Genomic DNA, 21419 nt, shown 5'->3' with positions numbered 1-21419 from the left:
ATGGGCATTTAAAAACATGAAAAGCTGTCCTTTTCCAATGCAGATTCTCAGCCACCACCATCAGAGATGCAGATTCAGCTGTCTGGGGTGGCACCTGGGAACCTGCATTTTGTCGAGACTCCCAAGGGATCAAGTGCTCAGCCAGGCGTGGGACCCATCGCCTGAGAGGGAGCGGGCAGGAATATTGTACATCTCAGCTCAGAGATGACAGAGAATTAGCATCTAAGTGCCGTCTGCACAGCCACGCTGAGCTAAGTTCTTCCCATATGATATACTGCCTTTGCTCTGTTGCAGAAAACCCCAGGAGCCAGATAGTAATGCTCCAGTGCACAAAAGAGGGGACTAAGACCCAGCAAGGTGGGGTCACCTGTCTGGAATCACAGGTTAATTGAGGCTAGCCTGTCCAACTCCACAGCTAGAGGTCTCTGTCCAGCCCTGGGCTGCCCTGTCCTTCCCAAAACCCCATCGATTACGTTTTCTCCTTGATCACAATCCATTTGGCGCTTCCCTGATGTCTGTTTCATGCTATTCTATAATTATCTTCCCCCAACGAGATTATAAATTCCTTGAGAGCAGGGACCGCATCTTCTCAAATGCAACCGGCGTTTATACAACACCTAATGATGTGCAAGGCGCAGACATGGGCAGGAGCCAGAAGCTGCCTTCCAGGAGGCTGGCCGCACTCTGCTCTCCCTCTGGAATGGCCCACACTGAAGGCCGTGATGGTCTGTGTTGGTGCCTCTGGGGTAAAGCAACCCTGGTGGCTCCGTGAGCCAGGCCAGGACCAGAGGGGACGACACGCCACCGCCATCTCAGCCCAGTGTCAAGTCACCTAGGGGCTAACACGTGATCAGAGGGTCAAGAACGGAGCCTCAGCCCTGCCTGGAGACCCCAGACTTGTGGGGTAGGTCACTGGAAATGGCGGAGGGAGGCTTTGCCCTGCCTTTTTTTTTTTTTGGCCAAGCCACGTGGCATGTGGGATCTTAGTTTCCTGACCAAAGGATCAAACCTGTGTCCTTGGTAGTGGAAGCACTGAGTCCTAACCACTGGACCGCCAGGGAATTCCCTGCCCCTCCTTAGGTCCCTAGTAACCTACCAATCATGCATACTGTCACGACTGGAAGCGCGTAGGTCGGTGTGAGCGGCCCTCGCATGAGCAGGGACGGCACTCCAGGCAGAAGGAACAGCCCACGGGGAGGCTAGTTGGTGGGACCATTCTGGATTTTGACTGGAAATGATAGTAGCTGACCTGGGGGTCTTTGAGGGTAACCTGCCTGGGAGCCAAAGAGCTGCAAAACTATCTGTGATGTGGGGCAGCTGCCAGCCATCAATCCCTAAGATTAGGACAGCATATTAAAAAGCAAAGACATTACTTTGGCAACAAAGATCTGTCTAGTCAGAGCTATGGTTTCTCCAGCAGTCATGTATGGATGTGAGAGTTGGACCATAAAGAAAGCTGAGTGCCAAAGAATTGATGCTTTTGAACTGCAGTGTTGGAGAAGATTCTTGAGAGTCTCTTGGACTGCAAGGAGATCCAAGCAGTCAATCCTGAAGGAAATCAGTCCTGAATATTCATTGGAAGGACTGGTGCTGAAGCTGAAACTATAATACTTTGGCCACCTGAAGCAAAGAACCGACTCATTGGAAAAGACCCTGATGCTGGGAAAGAATGAAGGTGGAAAAAGGGGATGACAGAGGATGAGATGGTTGGATGGCATCACCGACGTGACAGACATGAATTTGAGTAGGCTTCGGGAGTTGGTGATGGACAGGGAAGCTTGGCATGCTGCAGTACATGGGGTTGCCAAGAGTCGGACACGACTGAGCAATTGGACTGAATTTAAGATTAGGCACAGACACCAGAGCTCCCCCTAGTGGTCATAGTCATCGCTCCGCCTGGAACCCTCCCCTTAACAACTAACTGCCCAGGCTTCGCTGCGCCACTCTCTGGGGTCACCCTTCACCAGCAGTTCCAAGCCCCAGAAGGCTCTCCAAGAGTAGAGAATATGTGCTTTGGAGTCAGACAGATCTGACAGTTGCTGTGTGACTCTGGGGAAATGGCTTTGCCTCTCTGAGTTTGTGTCTTCCCTTGTACAGGGTGGGTACAGAGCTCAACTCCACAAAGTAATGTCTGACAGGTGGTCAGGGGCCAGGAATGGCCCTACGATGACGGCGGAGGGCCTGCCTGTCTGCAGGTACCACCATGCCCACCCCAAAACCATGGTGCTCAGTCTAAGAGAGGGGACACCTTGGCACTAAAGTGTGGGGCAAATCGTGGGGCTCCTGTCGGAAGAGGCGACTTGCAGGGGACACTCCCCCCTTCTCTGAGGGCCAAACTCAGGCTGGACTATGGGGGAGGGGTAGACTATTGGGGGAAGGGTAGATCCAGCAGCCTCTCCAGCCCCAAGCTGGATCCTTCTGCTTTCCAAGTGTTCTGCCCCCAGGTCCCCACATGGAGGGTGGCAGTGGACAGCCAGTCCCCTGTCGCCATAGTGGGGAGCGTGGATGGGCAGCCCCACTCCAGGGACCAGCTCCCATACTCACATCGTCAACCTTTGGCTCCGTCACGGGGACCCACTTGTAGATCCGCAGGGATGTGTCACCCACAGTCACCCACTTCTTCTCCCTGCAGAGGACGAGGAAGAACCCGTTACCAGGGGGCTTCTGGGGTGGACCCCTGCTCACGCTGGTGGGGGGTGTGGGCCACATGCCCTTGGAGCAGCTGTGACACAGCAACTACCCCAGGCGGGGCTGAGAGAACGTCTCTGGATCATGCAGACACAGGTTTGAATCCCAGCACTGGCTGGGATCCCCCCATCCTGCCCCCCACCGCCCAGGGTAAGTCACTTCACCAGCCAGAGCCTCAGTTTCCCCATCTTTTGGACCACATGGGGTTGTCAACCTCTCCAGGTGGCCACAAGAATTATGGGAGACAAAGCATGTGGACACTTTCTTGTATTTGGGTAGAAGTGCTTGGTAAGATGGGAGTGGGGGCAGGTCACTGCCACTGGGATGATTCCTCTGGATGAAGGGAATCGGGCCCCAGGTTCCTCCAGCTTCCACCCCCACGGAACCAGAAAACTGGGCCACCTGAGCCCCCTGGGCAGCAGAGAGACCGTCAGACCAACAGGGCATTTCCTCCAGTGGGGCTAGGGTGGGGTGGGAGGGTCTTCACCAAGGGCATCCAGGGGCTCGCCCCGCCCTCCTGGCAAGTCCTCTGAGGTCCTGGGAAGGGAGGCGGGAGCAGAGAGCATGAGTAACCACCCCAGGCTCTTCCGGGGGAGTGCCAGTTCGATCAGCACGGGGGCAAACCTGGATGCCCAGTGGCCTCGGCCCCCAGACACTGATGCTCAGGGGTGGCGACAGGAAGCACGGCCCGGGCAGAGGGCAGCAGCCAGGTGGGAGGTTGCTCTGAGACCCTACACTCAGAGATGGGTTTGAGTTCAGGGTCTCAGCTTCTAATGTCTGCACTGCTGCCCCTGACCCACCCTCAGCTGCATCCTAAACGCCTGGGGCATGGTTGTCAGAGAGGGTTGACAGTGAGAAGTAAGCCAGAAGCCGTGGGAAGGAAAGCGAGTGACTAGTTTTCACCAAAGGTAATGATAATGACCACTCTCTCCTCCCACCTCTCTACTCCAAGCATCATCTTCCTCCTCTAGTTATCACCCCAGCCTCCCAAGTTCGGTCCCGACCTCTCACAGCCTATAAGTCAGGTCCTGTAGCTTCCTGCCCCTAGCGCTAGGGGTGACAACCAGAGACCACATGCCTGAGGAAACAGAGGCTCAGGGAAAGCTCCCCCAGAAGAAAGGCTGGGATTCCAACCAGGTCGCTGGGGCTCTGGAGTCCACATTCCCAGCACCACACTCTGCCGTCTCAGAGACGTGGGAGGTCACGCTAAGGAAATCAGCTGATTCAAGGGCCCCATGAGATGATGTCGGGGCCAGACACACACCTGCTGCAGGTGGCATGGCAGCCAGGAGCCCTCAGCAATTTTAGCAACAGGGGTTGCACCAGAGCCGAGAATTATGAGCGGCTGCGGGCACCTTGTCCAGCCTCCCCGCCAAGACCTTGGCCTTGGGTCCTCCCCTCCATGGGAAAGTAGACCTCACGAGCTAAAGGGACACATTCCCACCAGTTGGCACCAACCCACCACTGGGACATCTGGGGGCCCAGCTAACCAAAACCACAGACACTTCCACGCCCCAAACTGTGCCTGCATGGTTCCCAAAGTCCTCTGCTGGAAGAAGCTAAGGCCTGGCTTTTTTTTTCAGTTCCCCAACCAGGAATCGAATCCTAACCCCCTGCAGTGGAAGCACTGAGTCCTAACCAGTGGACTGCCTGGGAAGTCCCTGGGGCCTGGCTTTTATCAACATTTATCCTACTATGCAGAAGACTTCTGCAAGTCCCTTGGACTGCAAGGAGATCACACCAGTCAATCTTAAGGGAGATCAACTCTGAATATTCATTGGAAGGACTGATTCTGAAGGTGAAGCGCCAGTATTTTGGTTTGGTCATCTGATGCAAACAGCCGACTCACTGGAAACGGCCCTGATGCTGGGAAAGACTGAGGGCAGAGGGAGAAGAGGGGGTCAAAGGATGAGATGGCTGGATGACCTCACCGATGCAATGGACATGAACTTGGGCAAACTTTGGGAGATGGTGAGGGACGGGGAGGCCTGGCCTGCTGCAGTCCATGAGGTCGCAAAGAGTCGGACACAACTGGGCGACAAAACAACAACAATTCTACTGTGACCGTTTCTAGTGCCTTCTGTGTGATAAGCACTATACACACTTGCTTTAAGTTTCCCATAATCTCTGGTGACAGTAAATAGTCACCTTTCCTGTTTGTTAAAGAAACTGAGGTAGGGGGAGGTGGAGTCATTCTCACCAGCGTTCACACCTCCCTGCCACGCTGCTTTCTGGAGTAGCTCCCCCAGTCCCCATCCCTGTCCCTTTAAGCCTTGAGAGAATTAAATAAAGGCAGGTACCTAAGTCACCATCCACCTGTCCCCAACCTCCTGGAGGCAGGACGGATGACCCACAACCCCAGTCTTTCCCCATCTCCATTCTGAATAACCAGAAGGTGCCTGGAAGGGACAGAGACATTCCAAGAAACAACCTCAGTGACAAGGCAGCCATCACAATAGCCATTGTGTGCTGAGAGCTTACTTCATGCCAAATGCTTTATTTACAGGCCTATGAGAGGGGAACTATTGTCATCCTGCTTTACAGATGAGGAAACGGGAGGCCCAGAGAAGTTATACCACTAGTTCATGGTCACGCAGCTACTGTAACGGCAGAACCACGGTTGGACGTGGGCTGTGACCCCTGGTATTCTGTCTCCCGTGAAAAACACTAAGAAATGACTCCACAGAGCTCATCAGCCACAGAAGCTGGACAAAGAGGCACAAACTGCTCCAATCCCACCCAAAGGGCCACAGGCACTCACTCCTCACAAGCTGGTTTCTTCTGCCCAGGCCCCGGTAGGTCAGATCCAAGGCTTGATTGTGTTTAAAACAGAAGAAAAAGTAACTGACTTGCAATACATAGGACACCTCTCAGGGTATAAAGGGTGCCAGACCTGGGCTTCGCAGGCCACACGTGAGCCGAGATGAACGTGGCAAGTCGCAGGTGCTTTCCAGGGAAGTTACGGGCCCCGCAGGTTCTGAGCGGAACACGGCCGGGTTCTGGTTGCCTCCCTTGGCCCCAGGTCCCAACTCGCTCCAGGCATTAGAAACTGCTCTTCAGTTCCAGTTCTAGGTGTAGGCACTGAGGGGCCAAGGGTCAGAGGGAAGAGCGCTGAGACTCTGATCACAGTCTGCAGTCCAGCCGGCAGCCTCCCAGGGAGAGACAGGCCCTGGAGTTCAGGGGCGAGATGCTGAGTGAGAACCCGGTACTTTGTAGACACGTCCAGGGAGTGTTGGGTGTGTCATCAAGCCAGCGGCTCGGCAGCGCCTTAGGAAACGACATACGGACCTAGAGGAGCAGCGAAGCGTTCCTACCACCAGCTCCAAACCCATCACCCTAGGACTCGCAGCCCCCTCAACCCCCAAGGAGTGTATTACACTGTACTTATCCCCTTACATTTGTGGTGGCAGACAAGCGGCCAAGAGGCACGTTTTGTCTGGTCTATACGGTGCTTTAAAAAATAAGAATCCATTGCCAGAATTGGAAAAATAAAACCAACAAACAAGTCAAACCCCACATTCAAATCCAGATTGCTGGCCATTCTCAAAAACACAATATGGCCATGAGAGACCCGCACGCCCTGAGGAGCAGTGCCTCTCTCAAGATGGGGCCCTTGGCTCTCTCAGACCCCTGAGTCTCACCACCTCTAGGCACAGGACTGGATTCACCACAACCTCCAGGCTGCAGCCCGACCTGGCCTTTGATGGGCACGCCCGGAGCCCTCCTGTAACCAGCCAGGCTGAAGTGCCTGTCTCTTCCCCGCCAGGTGGGTTCCTGAACAAAAGGAGTCAGCTGGAGGAATAGAGCCCCAAACGCCCCATCCCAGCACAAGCTCCTATGTAAACTACGAGCACCCTTCTCCCTAGATCCTCCAAGCTGAGGCCAATTCCTAATGTTCCCTCAGGGTCAGCTCCGAGCGCTGGCCAGCCAGGGAGACCTGACTCCCGCAAAGACAGCTCTGAAGCCATCACTTCCTCTCCACTTCCCAGGGGTAGTCCTTGATGCCAGAGAAGGTCTAGCTTCATCCTAACTAGGCCCAGGCCCGCTTGACCCGCCCTGTGCCTGGCAGGAGGGTCCCCTGCAGGTACTGAGGAGAGTCTAGGCACAGTCAAACCCCCCCGCCCCCAGGGACCATGGGAGGGCTCAGGGAACAGGCCTCTCTGTGGCTCCACAAGTCACTGAGGGACCCTTCAGACTGCGGTCCCAGGGGTCCCTGGGCCTAAGCCTACTTCAAGGCTCAAGCCTTTTACCGCCTGCCAATGACTCCCACTTCCCTCTCTTCTCCACCCGCACCGGGCCTCCTAACCCTGCCCCAGTTTCCCCCTAGAGGAGCCCACCATTTTGTTCTTCCTTCAGCCATGATCTGGCTGCCTTGCACTCCACCAGCTGGCCTCGCCGGGGTATCAGACAGAAAGGAGAGGAGAAATAGCCGGTAGCTATGGACAGGGCGGCCACAGCTGGCTGCTGGCTTTTTCCAGAGGAGGGGAAGGGTAGGGCTTGGCAGAAGGGGGGATTTTTAGGGGTCACCGGGACTGAGAAACACCACCCTAGGCTTACAGGCTGAGTGGTATGCTAGGCACCTCCATTCTGAATTTTTTAAAAAAAGAGAGAAACGGGATGTTGAGTTAATTTCAGATAAACAGTGAATAATATTTTTTAGTATAAGTATGTCCCAAACAGTGCATGGGGCACACTTACACACAATATATATATATATATTTAAAAATATTATTTTGTTGTTTATCTGAAATTCAAATTTAACTGGGTGTCCTGTAATTTTATTTGCTAAATCTGGCAACCCAGTGTCCCAGCCAGTAGGACGTCCCAGACACGGTTGGTGGCCACAGAGTTAATAAACAACCCCAAACCACAAGGGCTGACTGGAAGACACATTCTAAAGGCAGAGCGAGGGTAGGATTTGGCTTCTTGGTGCTGGGGAAACCTATGAAATAAGGTAAAGTCCCTTTTGCTTAGAACGGGCAGGAGGGAAAAAAAAAATCAGCAAAACCAAGCTTCTACCTGACAATAAAGGCAGCATTTAATGCCAGGGAAATGGCTTCCCACTCCAGTATTCTTGCCTGGAGAATTCCACGGACAGAGGGGCCTGGCGGGCTATAGTTCATGGGGTCGCAGAGAGTCGGACATGACTGAGAGATTCACACACACACACCCCTGAGAGATTCACTCACACACACACACACACCCCTGAGAGATTCACACATACCCCCCTCCCCGTGTGAAGGATTAAATGCTTTTGGAGACATGGTATTATTCCAGGAGGGGAGAAGGCACACAGGGACCCTTTGCTGTCATGGTTAGAGAAGTTATGTGGTTCCCAAAGTCACAGCAAGGAAGTGAACTGGAAGTCCAGTCATAAGATCCCAAAGTCTGAGGTCTTTAATGTACTTGACTCCTAGTTTCCCAAAACACAAAAAGGGAGGGAGACAGGTTCTCCTCCCCTCCCCCCTCAAACCAGAGCCTGCTCAGCAGCACTGAAGGCTTCCAGGCTGGCTGCTCTGGGGCCCCCAGGGTGGAAAACCCCACAGCTCCATCTGCTCTCCCAGCAGAGCAGCTGGCGGGTGGGCCCTCCAGGAGCAGCTGTCAGGGTGCAGGGGCCTCTGCCAGGCTGGGAACCTGGGGCAGAAGGCCCCACCAGGCCTCCTGAAGCACAGAAAGGCAGCGTGCCCCCACCCCTTTCTCACCTCTAGGCTGGTAACAGAAGGAACTCAGGCCCAGACAACAGCTCTTTCTTTGCCTAGGCGCTCAGGCAGGGGACAACTCCAGCCTTGCCTCTGAGAATCCCGGTGGAGAGGGGGTGGTGGGCTTGTTTTCCTGTGTGTGTTTTGGCCTGCAGCTGTTTCTGCCATTTTTAAATGGCTCCAGTCCCGGCACTCGGCGTCCTGCGCGTCAGGGGAGCTCCCACGGCAGGGAAGACTTGGATCTCAACTTTGGAAGGCCTCCCCTTCTCACGGTTCTGAAAATTCTTTGTCCCATTGGAGCCAAACCCAGCCCTCGGCTGGGCATCCGGCCATCTGCAGACAGCCCTTTCCATAGGAGGCCCGGGAGCACGTGGACTTTATTGATTTTCCTCTTGCCTTTTTTGTTGGGTTTGACTCAGAAAGGACAGCTAACTTGTGACACGGCTAGACTGGAGGCTCGCCCCCAGTGGTTTTGAGAGACCCAGGCGTTACTTGAGAAATGACACCCCTAAACATAAACAGAGCCCGCCACGGGGCCTTGCCGGGTTTTCAGGCTTTAAATAAAGGGTCAGAATGAGCCCGCGGGCACTGACACTCGAACGTCGCAGCGGCTCTTCTCCCTCCCTGACCCTGGTGAGGCCGTGGGAAAAAAATAATAAAGTTGAAATCCAGGAGCCGGGAGTTTTCAACAAGTCTGCCCCAACCTGACGATCGGCTGCCGTCTCGGGCCTGGCCCTCGGGCCGATTCCGAGACAGACCCGGACGAGGCCGGGGAAACGTTCAGTCGTATTAATTACAACCAGGCCACGCCGGACGGAATCTAACGTGAGCCGGAGAAACCGCACGGCCCGACACCCGAGTCCCCCTCGCCCCCCGCGCAGAGAACAAAAACAACAGCTCTCTCCGCAAAACAAACACGAACCGCCGGGTTTGGAGCAGCACACGCGGCCCAGGACCGGGGTCTGGCCCCAAACGTTCGCTCGCCCGAGCCCCCGAGCCCGGGTCCCAGCAGAGCTGGGCGGGAAGAGGGGTGGGGGGGCGCCAGGAGCCCCGGGCCCCGCGGCCGCAGCCAGCGTTTCCTCCTCGCGCTCGCCCCCATCTTTCTTCGTCGCCAAGAGCCCTCGCTCCAGGCAGCCCAAAGCGCTAAATTTAAACGGCTCGCGCTCTACAAACTCCGCAGACTCGAGGGCGCCGAGCCTGGGAGGCGGGGAGCGAGCGAGCGAGCCAGCCGGGGAGGGAGGGAGAGAGGGAGGCCCGGCGCGGGCAAGGGCGCGGGGGCCGGCGCTGCGCCGCCCGGGGCGCGCGGGGAGGAGACGGAGACGGCGGCGGCCCGCTCGGTGCCTGCACAATGGAGCTCGCGCTCTCCCCTCCGCCGCCGGCATCGCGGCCCCGGCGCGCGGGAAGCCGCTTTCATGTGACTTGCACAAAACGAAATGGCTTCTGGGGCCGGCCCCGAGCCCCCCTCCCGGGAGCCAAGCGCCGCGCCGGGGACTGCCCGCTGCTCCACCGCCCGGCCCGGGGCGCCTGTCGCCTCCAGGCTGCCGCCGCCGCGCCAGGTGGGCGACAGGCGCGAGCGCACCTGGGCAGCGGCCGCGGCCCCCGCCGCGCGCAGGTGACCCGGCTCGCGCGCCGCCCGCCCTCTCCAACTCCCGGGCCCGCGGGCGGCCCGGGGCGCTGCGCCCCGCCGGCTTTTTGTATCTGGTCTCGGGGTTCGGGGCGGCCGCGGCGCCGAGCCGGCGAGCGAACGAGCCGGCGCCTCCGCTTACCATTTGCGCACTTTCTCGATAGCCGCCATGACCCTCTTGATATCATCTTTGGCCCGGCTCCTGGTCTCGGCTCGAACCGACCTGCCCGACATGGTTCTGGCGGGGAGAGAGAGGCTGGGGGAGCGCGCCCGCCGGGTCCTGCTCGCGCTCCGCGGCGGCCACACTCGCGCCCGCCCGCCCGCTCACTCACTCACACACGGACACACACACACTCGCACACATACACACACACACAAAGCCTGGTGCCGCCGCGCGCCCAGGGCCCAGTGCGCAAGCGCCGGGCGGCAGCTGCACCAAGCAGGGGGAGCAGCGCCGCCGCGGCCGCCGCTAGTGCGGCCTCCGGGCGCCGCCGCCGTGGAGCAGCGCCGGCAGCCTCTCCGCCCACCCGGGGGAGGCGCCCGCGACCCCCGCTCCCCGGGGAGGTGGCGAGGGGCTCCTGGCTACCCCCGGCTCCGGGCACGCGGGGTAGTGGGGGAGGCGGGCTGGCGGGCGGCGGTGCGCACGGACACTTACTCGGAGGCCGCAGGTGCCGAGGAGTTCCCCGTGGAGAGCGGGCCGGCTGGCCGGCCGGCCGTGGAGCGGACGCATTCCTGGGGAGCCGGCGCGGCCGCCCGTCCGCGGCCCCGGGTGTGTGGCAGCGGCTGCAGTAATGCAAGTTTCCTGTGGGGCTCCCGACTTCTCAGAGTTGAAGGCGCCGATTCGGGACGCGAGGTGCTCTTGGAAAGAGTTGAGAAACGCGGACCTCTGCTGGCCTTATGCCCGGTTTAAATACGCGAGCTAGGACGTCGCTTCCCTGTCTTTCGTCCTTTTGGAAAACTAGGGTGGGAGGAAAGGAGCTTGGGGTGACCACGAGAGACATTCGACCGTGCTTCTTAAATAGCTTTCGGCGCAGGAGAAGCTCGATGATTATTAGCATTTCAAGAGGGGCTCTTAGACATTGCCTCTAGTGATAAGTTGCCCTCGCCATAAATAAGGGAAGCGGGCCCACGCCTGAGTTTCTGTCCTAGAACCAGATTTGAGCTTAAGCCACACCTGATGTAAGTTCCGGGCTCAGCCCAGCTGCTGCTACCGCACAAATGACCCTGGCAGGTAAAGTAGACTGGCCGGCTACGAGGAGGATTTCTGGGCTGGTGTCTTCCCCGCGGTGCCTCAAGACAGCTCTGCACCAATCTACAATTACCGGGATAAGCCATCCTTGTGTTCAGCTGCAGCTAAACTGGTATTGAACAGAGCGGGTTCTTGCCCAGATGGATGTTCCGGAAAGAGAATGACCCCTGTCAGTAAACCCAGTGCCTTGGAGATCAACTAGCCCAACAAGCTGTGAGCTAGGTGTGTGACTACCACTCATTCTTAAACCAAGCCCTTTGCCCCAAGGTTTTGGTGTGGGGGAGAGAATTTTCTGGCGCTGTGGAGTGGAAGCTCCACTGAAGGCCTTTTCCTAGGCATGTCCTTGTACCCTCCTGAACCCCACGTTCCTAATGTGAGGACTACATGGGAAAGCATGTCACAGCAGGTCATAAAACACAGGTCCATATCACTGGTGCTCTGACTTACCTGGCCAGCAGATACATGCTTAAAGTTACACATAACATTTAAAAACATACATTTGAATCAAAAGTAGAAGATATATTTTAAAATCCAAATACTGAATGATGAATGGACACATGTGCATATTTAATACAGTGGGATACTATTCAGTCATTAAAAAGGAATGAAGTACTGATACATGCCACAGCATGGATGAACTATGAAAACATCCTAAGTGAAAGAAGCCAGTCACAAAAGGACAAATATCATATGATTCCACTTACACGAGTTATCTAAGCTAGGCAAATCCATAGAGACGGGAACCAGATTGGTGGTTACCAGGGACTGTGGGGAGTAGGGAATGGGAAGTGACTTTAAATGTGTATGGACTTTCCTTTCTGGGGGTGGAGGGGTGATGAAAAAAAGTTCTGAAAGAAGATAATGGTGACTGTGAATGTGCTTTATGCCACTGAATTGTATACCTTTAAATTGTTACAGTGTTTGGTGAGGTTTTTTTTTTTTTTTTTTGCTGTGCCACTCAGCTTGCAGGATCTTAATTCCCCAACCAAGGATCAAACCTAGGCCCTTGGCAGTGAAAGTGCTGAGTCGTAACCACTGGACTGCCAAGGAGGTCCCACAATGGTCCATTTTATGTTATGTATTTGACCACAATAAAAAGAAATCCAAATATCCAGCTTCTATAGACATGTCAGATCTGCAAACTGGGCACCGTGTGTCACATGGCAACAATCAGCTGGAGCTGAGGAGCCCTGTACCCTTTGGATACAGCTCCCCAGGTCACCAATGTGTCACCTAGTCACTGTACTCATTTGTGTTACCACATGGCCCCTGAAGGCATGTATGTTTTTCATCTCCGATTAAACTACAAAGCTCTCTACAAATGTTCTTTATAAATCTAGTGTGGCACTTTTTATAGTTTCCTGTCTCCTGCAGATATTTTTACACTTCTTCCTTTCAACAAAGCACAGTTGTTTAATAGTCTGTGTCTGATCATTGATATTTGGAGTTTCTGAGAGTCTGTTTCTGCTAGTTCTTACTCATGGTGTTCTATTTCCTTGTGATCTGCCTGATTTTCTTTGACCTTGCTGGGCACTGTATTTCCAAATTTATTTATAGGGATAATTGGAGGCCTAGAATGAAGCTACCTTCGTCTCCAGATACTTTACATTTGCTTCTGCCAGGCTCCTGAGGGCACTGCTAGTGCACAATGACCAACGTCCACGTTCAGGGGGCTTCCCTGGTGGTCCAGTGGCTAAGGACTCCAAAGGAACTAGATCCCACGTGCCGCAAGTAAGAGTTAGCATGCCGCAACTAACAAAAAAGATCCCCCATGCTGCAACAGAGATTGAAGATTGCATGTGTCTCAACTAAGACCTCATGCGGCCAAATAAATAAATATTTGACATCCAAGTTCAGGGCTGGTGGGTCCCTGGACCCCCAGGTGATACCAATACAGGTTGCCTAAGTGATGAGACTGATTTGCTTGTTGTACCCAGGGTGGGGCCAGTGAGTGCTGACAGGCCTACACATCCCATCTCTGTGTTCAGTGACCTCATGTCAATAGTTTGAGATCACGTTTACACTACAGAAATTGGCAAGTGCTATAGACAGCATTGGCTATGATGGCATCATAGTCAACAAAAGAGTCCGAAATGCAGTACTTGGATGCAATCTCAAAAACGACAGAATGATCTCTGTTCATTTCCAAAGCAAACCATTCAATATCACAGTAATCCAAATCTATACCCCAACCAGTAATGCTGAAGAAGCCAAAGTTGAATGGTTCTATGAAGACCTACAAGACCTTCTAGAACTAACACCCAAAAAAGATATCCTTTTCCTTATAGGGGACTGAAATGCAAAAGTATGAAGTCAAGAAATACCTGGGGTAACAGACAAATTTGGCCTTGGAGTACAGAATGAAGCAGGGCAAAGACTGAGAGAGTTTTGCCAAGAGAATGCACTGCTCATAGCAAACACCCTCTTCCAACAACACAAGAGAAGACTCTACACATGGACATCACCAGATGGTCAACACCAAAATCAGATTGATTATATTCTTTGCAAACAAAGATGGAGAAGCTCTGTACAGTCAGCAAAAAACAAGACCGGGAGCTGATCGTGGCTCAGATCATGAACTCCTCATTGCCAAATTCAGACTTAAATTGAAGAAAGTGGGGAAAACCACTAGACCATTCAGGTATGACCTAAATCAAATCCCTTACGATTACACAATGAAAGTGAGAGATAGATTCACGGGATTAGATCTGATAGACTGCCTGAAGGACTATGGACGGAGGTTTGTGACACTGTACAGGAGACAGGGATCAAGACCATCCCCAAGAAAAAGAAATGCAAAAAGGCAAAATGCTTGTCTGAGACCTCACAAATAGCTGCGAAAAGAAGAGAAGCGAAAGGCAAAGGAGAAAAGGAAATATATACCCATTTGAATGCAGAGTTCCAAAGAATAGCAAGGAGAGATAAGAAAGCCTTCCTCAGTAATCAATGCAAAGAAATAGAGGAAAACAACAGAATGGGAAAGACTAGAGATCTCTTCAAGAAAATTAGAGATACTGAGGGAACATTTCATGCAAAGTGGGCTCAAAGGACAGAAATGGTATGGACCTAAAAGAAGCAAAAGATATTAAGAAAAGGTGGCAAGAATACACAGAAGAACTATACAAAAAAGATCTTTAAGACCCAGATAATCAGGATGGTGTGATCACTCACCTAGAGCCAGACATCCTGGAATATCAAGTGGGCCTTAGGAAGCATCACTATGAACAAAGCTAGTGGAGGTGATGGAATTCCAGCTGAGCTATTTCAAATTCTAAAAGATGATGCTGTGAAAGTGCTGCACTCAATATGCCAGCAAATTTGGAAAACTCAGCAGTGGCCACAGGATCGGAAAAGGTCAGTTTTCATTCCAATCCCAAAGAAAGGCAATGCCAAAGAATGTTCAAACTACCACACAATTGCATTCATCTCACGCTAGCAAAGTAATGCTGAAAATTATCCAAGCTACGCTTCAACAGTATGTGAACTGTGAACTTCCAGATGTGCAAGCTTGAGTTAGAAAAGGCAGAGGAATCAGAGATCAAATTGCCAACATCCGCTGGATCATCGAAAAAGTGAGAGAGTTCCAGAAAAACATCTACTTCTACTTTATTGACTATGCCAAAGCCTTTGACTGTGTGGATCACAACAAACTGTTGAAAATTCTTCAAGAGTTGGAATACCAGACTACCTGACCTGCCTCCTGAGAAATCTGTATGCAGATCAAGAAGCAACAGAACCAGACCTGGAACAATGGACTGGTTCCAAATCGGGAAAGGATTATGTCAAGGCTGTATGTTGTCACCCTGCTTATTTAACTTATATGCAGAGTACATCATGAGAAATGCTGGGCTACACGAAGCACAAGCTGAAATCAAGACTGCTGTGAGAAATATCAATGACCTCAGATATGCAGATGACACCACCCTTATGGCAGAAAGCAAAGAGGAACTGAAGAGCCTCTTGATGAAAGTGAAAGAGGAGAGTGAAAAAGCTGGCTTAAAACTCAGCATTCAAAAAACAAAGATCATGGCATCTGGTCCCATCACTTCATGGCAAATAGATGGGGAAAGAATGGAAACAATGACAGACTTTATTTTTTGGGCTCCAAAATCACGGCAGATGGTGACTGCAGCCATGAAATTAAAAGCCGCTTGCTCCTTGGAAGAAAAGTTATGACCCACCTAGACAGCATATTAAAAAGCAGAGACATTACTTTGCCAACAAAGGTCTATCTAGTCAAAGCTATGGTTTTTCCAGTAGTCATGTATGGATATGAGAGTTGGACCATAAAGAAAGCTGAGCGCCAAAGAATTGATTCTTTTGAGCTGTGGTGTTGGAGAAGACTCTTGAGAGTCCCTTGGACTGCAAGGAGATCAAACCAGTCAATCCTAAAGGAAATTAACCCTGAATATACCCTGGAAGGACTGATGCTGAAGCCGAAGCTCCAATACTTTGGTTCACCTGACGCGAAGAGCCGACTCACTGGAAAAAACTCTGAAGCTGGGAAAGATTGAGGGCTGGAGCAGAAGGCAGAGACAGAAGATGAGATGGTTGGATGGCATCAGTGACTCAATGGACATGATTTGAGCAAACTCCAGGAGACAGTGAAGGACAGGGAGGCCTGGCTTGCTGCAGTCCATTGGGTTGCAAAGTGTCAGACACGAGTGAACGACTGAACAACAAAATAATATATCAGAACCCTTCCCTGGCAAGCCAAGAGCTGGTGATAAACATCTGCCAGCACACCACTGGTGAAGCCCGTTATTGTGGGCATTCTAATAAGCCTGCATTATTGTAGGCAAGGTCTCATCTCCCCACTATGTGGATCCTGGACTTCGATTTCTGATCTCTTGCCTCAAAAAACCATTCACACTAAAGTTCAAATATGCTACGCTTGGCAAATATCTACAGGCTTCAAGTGGGCTCCTTGCTGGATTAGTTTTCAGGATTCTTTTTTTCCTTGAGTTTCGCCTAGTCCTTACTATCTTGTCAGCATGTGGTGGCTTTTAGGATGTTTTAAAATATGTTTTCTAGCATTTTTAGTTGCTTTCAGCTTGAGTGTGAGTCTGAATAACTAAGTATTAGGGCTGGAAGTCAAGCTCTCACTGAATGTTTGTGATTATTTCAGACACATTGAAAGAGTGACTGTGAGGCTCCAGAAGTGAGTTATTTAGCCATGACTTGTGTTTTGACCTCTCTGTGCCTCATCTGTAAAATGGAGATGAAAATAAGACTTGCCTCATAGAGTTATGTGAATTAAAAACAGTATTTGTCAAGGAAGGAGGGTGGGATAAATTAGGAGTTTGGGATTAACATATACACGTGCGTTCGTGCCTGCTCACTTGTGTCCGACCCTTTGTGACCCCGTGGACTGTAGCCTGCCAGGCTCCTCTGTCTATGAAATTTTCCAGGCAAGAATACTGAGGTGAGTTGCCACCTCCTACTACAGGGGATCTTCCTGACCCAGGGATCGAACCTGTGTCACCTGAACTGGCAGGTGGATTCTTTACCACTGCATCACCTGGGAAGCCCAACATATACACACTGTTATATATATAAAATAGATAACCAATGAGTACCTACTGTGTAGCACAGAGAACTATACTCTATATTTTGTAATAATCTATAAGGAAAGAGAACCTGAAAAAGAATATACACACACATATACACATACACACATATAACTGAATCATTTCACGTGTACACCTGAAACTAACATGACACTGTTAGTCAACTATACTTCAATTGAAAAACATACACACACACAAAAAAACAGTATTTGTCAAGAATTTAGAACAGTGCTTGGCACATTGTAAGTGCTAGATACCAAAATGCATGCTAAGTCCCTTCAGTCTTATCTGACTCTTTGCAACCCTGTGGACTGTAGCCCGCCAAGCTCCTTTGTCCATGGGATTCTCCAGGCAAGAATACTGGAATGAGTTGCTGTGCCCTCCTCCAGGGGATCTTCCCCAAATACCAAAAAGTGTTTATTAAATACCACCCTCTATGATCTTCGCATCAGTATGCCCCACACTAGGGACTGAAGTCAAAGTACTCTTCCTAGGACTGGTAAATTCAAGTCTTACTTCACTCCTCCCCCTGAGATGAAGGCCCATTCACCAGGGGGTGGGAGTTTGGGGTGGGAGAAGGATAAGAACACAGATGGAGACATGTGACTTGAGGAAGATGCAGACCCAGCCCTGGCGTTTCTGGGTAGACTTGGTCCTCGCCTAGCAACTTGCAACCGAATACTGTTTTCATAAACAGAGGAGCTTTGATGTTTGGGGAACATCATTAGCAAGGCCCAGCCAAGGGGGGAGCTTTGAAGGGAACACTCTAACCACAGGATGAAATACAGCTCCTTCCTCAGAGACAGAGACAGAAAGGATGAGCTGCAGAGTTGGAAGCCTCCCTCCTTATGCAGAAAAGGATGCCTACCATCCCGCAGTCACAGTCTGCAGAGTTCCAGCCAGAGCCCCTCTCTCCTGTGCCTCTGGAGTGTGCTCTCCACTCCATAGTCATCAGAATGTGGACAGTTGTAAATCAGTCCCCTGTCTCTGGAACCTCCTGTCCCTCCCCACCCAGAGAGGATTGGCAAACATTCACCAGCACGCCATTGGTGGAGCCCTATGTGGTCCAAGTTCATTGTAGGGAAGGTCTCCCCGACAATGTGGGCCTGATGATAACTTTCAGAGACTGGGTCAGTAAAAATTTGCGGGGGAGGGGCACTTCCCTGATGGTCCAGTGGCTCAGACTCTGCACTTCCAACAGGGGGCCTAGGTTCGATCACTGGTCAGGGAACTAGATCCCACATGCCACAGCTAAGAATTTACATGCTGCAACTAAATACCCTGCATGCTACAACTAAGACCTGGAGCAGCTGAATAAATATTAAAAAAATTTTTTTGATAAACCAAATATTCCAAATTGCTTCTATGCCTACTTTTTCTTGCCTGTAACTACAACTCTAAAAATGGTTCCCAGCTCAAATACTAATAGACTGGCAAGCTGCCAGACTAAAAGTTAGGCCACTTGAGGATATATTCAAACAGAGAGATAGTAGATATAAAGTGCTTCAGAAGACGGATGTGTTCAAAGGTGAGATGGTGTAACACAGCTGCTCTTCTAACAATGAATGATTAAACACGGAACGTCTGGTCATGACCCAGTGACCTGGAGCAGAGTTGGAATCCGTCTACCGATGCGCTTGGTGAGCTCTTAGGTCAGGAATCCAGATGGCTGCCCAAATGTCTTCTCTCTTGCTCCCACACATGTGTCATTTTGGCTGCCTCTGAAAACCTTTCCTAGCTCTGGGTGAGCCTTTAGGGATAGAGGCTGCCCCCTACTACAGAAGCTGGGGGATGGGGGCCATTTCACTCTTTCTTCTACCTGGCAGTTCTAGGTCTTGGGCATGGGACCTAACCTTGATCTAGTAGGTGGATGGTCCAGTCAGTTGATTTTTTTTTTAATTGACATATATTTGGAGAAGGAAATGGCAACCCACTCCAGTGTTCTTGCCTGGAGAATCCCAGGGACGGGGGAGCCTGGCGGGCTGCCATCTATGGGGTCGCACAGAGTTGGACACGACTGAAGCGACTTAGCAAGCAAGTTGATTTATTACAGTATTATGTAAGTTTCAGGGGTACAATGTAGACATTGGTTCCCTTTTCTCCCCACCTTCACCAACATTTGTTGCTTATGGTCTTTTTGATGATAGCCATTCTGACAGGTGTGAGGTGATTCAGCTCTTTGTGGTTTTGATTTGCATTTCCCTGATGATCAGTGATGTCGAGCATCTTTTTATGTGCCTGTTGACCATCTGTATGTCTTCTTTAGAAAAATATCTATCCGGGTCTTCTGCCCATTTTTCAAGTGGGTTGCCTGTTGATTTTTTTATATAATAGCTTTATTGAGACGTAATTAACATACCATAAAATTCACCCTTTAAAGTTTTTTTTAGTATAGTCACAGAGTTGTGAAACCATCACCACAATCAATTTTAAAACATTCTTGTCATCCAAAAAAGAAACCCTCTACCCATTCACTGTCATTCTTTCTACCCCCAGCCTTAGGTGACTGAGAGTTCCGTGTTTAATCCTATTTCTATGGATTTGCCTCCACTGGACATTTCATGTAAGTGGAATCATATAATATGTGTCATTTTGGGTCTGACTTCTTTTTCTCAGCATATTTTACATCCATGTGGTAGCATGCATTAATACTTCATTCTTTTTACGGCTGAGTAATATTCCATTATGTGGATTTACCACATTCATTGATGGACGTTGGGTTGTTTCCACTTTTCGGCTACTATGAATAATGCTGTGATGATGGTTAGTATACAAGTTTTTGTGCAGATGTGTATTTTCATTTCTCCCAGCTACATACCAGTTCACCAGAGGGGAATTGCTGGGTCATATGGTAACTCTATGTTTAAAATGTTGAGACACTGCCAGCCTGTTTTCCAAAGTGCCATTTTACACTCCCACCAGCAGTATAGGAGGGTTCCAGTCTATCCACATCCTCACCAACACTTGTTACTGTGTTTTCATTTCTTTTTCATTTTAGTCTTGTGGAGGTAAAAGGGTATCTCATTGTGGTTTTGATTTGGAATTTTGAGGGCATATGGGGCAGTGGAGAAATGACTTACAGCAGAAATGGCCATTGGAGAGCCTGAGGTATTGGAGGCACTGAGCTCCCAGTGGCGCCATTGGCATCCTGGCTGTGGTTGCTTCCTGGTCATTTACTGAGCTGGCTGCTCCAGTCTCTCACTGAGCCTATGGTCCTCAAATAATGTCACTTTCCACTGAGGCTCAGATCAGATCAGTTGCTCAGTTGTGTCCGACTCTGCGACCCCATGAATCACAGCACGCCAGGCCTCCCTGTCCATCACCAACTCCTGGAGTTCACTCAGACTCATGTCCATCGAGTCAGTGATGCCATCCAGCCATCTCATCCTCTGTCATCCCCTTCTCCTCCTGCACCCAATCCCCCCCAGCATCAGAGTCTTTTCCAATGAGTCAACTCTTTGCATGAGGTGGCCAAAGTACTGGAGTTTCAGCTTCAGCATCATTCCTTCCAAAGAAATCCCAGGGCTGATCTCCTTCAGAATGGACTGGTTGGATCTCCTTGCAGTCCAAGGGACTCTCAAGAGTCTTCTCCAACACCACAGTTCAAAAGCATCAATTCTTCCGCACTCAGCCTTCTTCACAGTACAACTCTCACATCCATACATGACCACAGGAAAAACCATAGCCTTGACTAGACAGACCTTTGTTGGCAAAGTAATGTCTCTGCTTTTGAATATGCTGTCTAGGTTGGTCATAACTTTTCTTCCAAGGAGTAAGCGTCTTTTAATTTCATGGCTGCAGTCACCATCTGCAGTGATTTTGGAGCCCCCCAAAATAAAGTCTGACACTGTTTCCACTGTTTCCTCATCTATTTCCCATGAAGTGATGGGACCAGATGCCATGATCTTCATTTTCTGAATGTTGAGCTTTAAGCCAACTTTTTCACTTTCCACTTTCACTTTCATCAAGAGGCTTTTTAGTTCCTCTTCGCTTCCTGCCATAAGGGTGGTGTCATCTGCATATCTGAGGTTATTGATATTTCTCCCGGCAATCTTGATTCCAGCTTGTGTTTCTTCCAGTCAAGCGTTTCTCATGATGTACTCTGCATATAAGTTAAATAAGCAGGGTGACAATATACAGCCTTGACGTACTCCTTTTCCTATTTGGAACCCGTCTGTGGTTCCATGTCCAGTTCTAACTGTTGCTTCCTGACCTGCATACAGATCTCTGAGGAGGCAGATCAGGTGGTCTGGTATTCCCATCTTTTGAGGCTAACCAGAGCCAATTTCTATTGCTGCAAACCAAGGGTCATGATTGATACTATCTTTGATAACATTTAACTTAGTCTTTATACTTACTTCTCCTTCCTGAGTGCCTTTTCTCTCGTTACAGTCCTTCACTTCTCCCCAGAGTACTGTAATAGTCTCCTTGCTGTGGTCCCTTTCCCCAGACAACTCCTCTTGCCCATCACCTGAGGCCCATCACCCTAGGCCCTTGAGATGCAAGTTTGATCTACTTCTCTGCCTTCCCTTTAACATTACGTTTAACCTCCTTGCTTTAGCACACAAGGCCATCCATAATGTGACCAC

At 50.9% G+C, this 21419-nt stretch overlaps 1 protein-coding gene across 5 annotated transcripts in view; it reads right to left on the bottom strand.

Annotated features, from left to right (window-relative positions):
* Positions 1-10967, bottom strand: part of BCL7A (BAF chromatin remodeling complex subunit BCL7A) — a 30747-nt gene extending 19780 nt beyond the window's left edge. The window contains exons 1-3 of one of the 5 annotated variants that reach the window (XM_025267687.3): positions 10667-10967; positions 10154-10249; positions 2545-2626 (exon numbers count right to left, since the gene is read on the bottom strand). In XM_025267687.3, coding sequence (XP_025123472.2) covers positions 2545-2626; positions 10154-10245 — 174 coding nt within the window. In that variant the 5' untranslated portion in view covers positions 10246-10249; positions 10667-10967. The other 4 variants (XR_006545566.2, XM_044930226.1, XM_006047168.4 and 1 more) reach the window with 4 other exon arrangements.
* Between the last annotated feature and the right edge of the window lie 10452 nt (positions 10968-21419).

Source organism: Bubalus bubalis, chromosome 17, assembly GCF_019923935.1.
Source record: "Bubalus bubalis isolate 160015118507 breed Murrah chromosome 17, NDDB_SH_1, whole genome shotgun sequence".
NCBI classification, from domain to species: Eukaryota; Metazoa; Chordata; class Mammalia; order Artiodactyla; family Bovidae; genus Bubalus; species Bubalus bubalis.
This window is presented reverse-complemented; position numbering and strand designations above follow the sequence as displayed.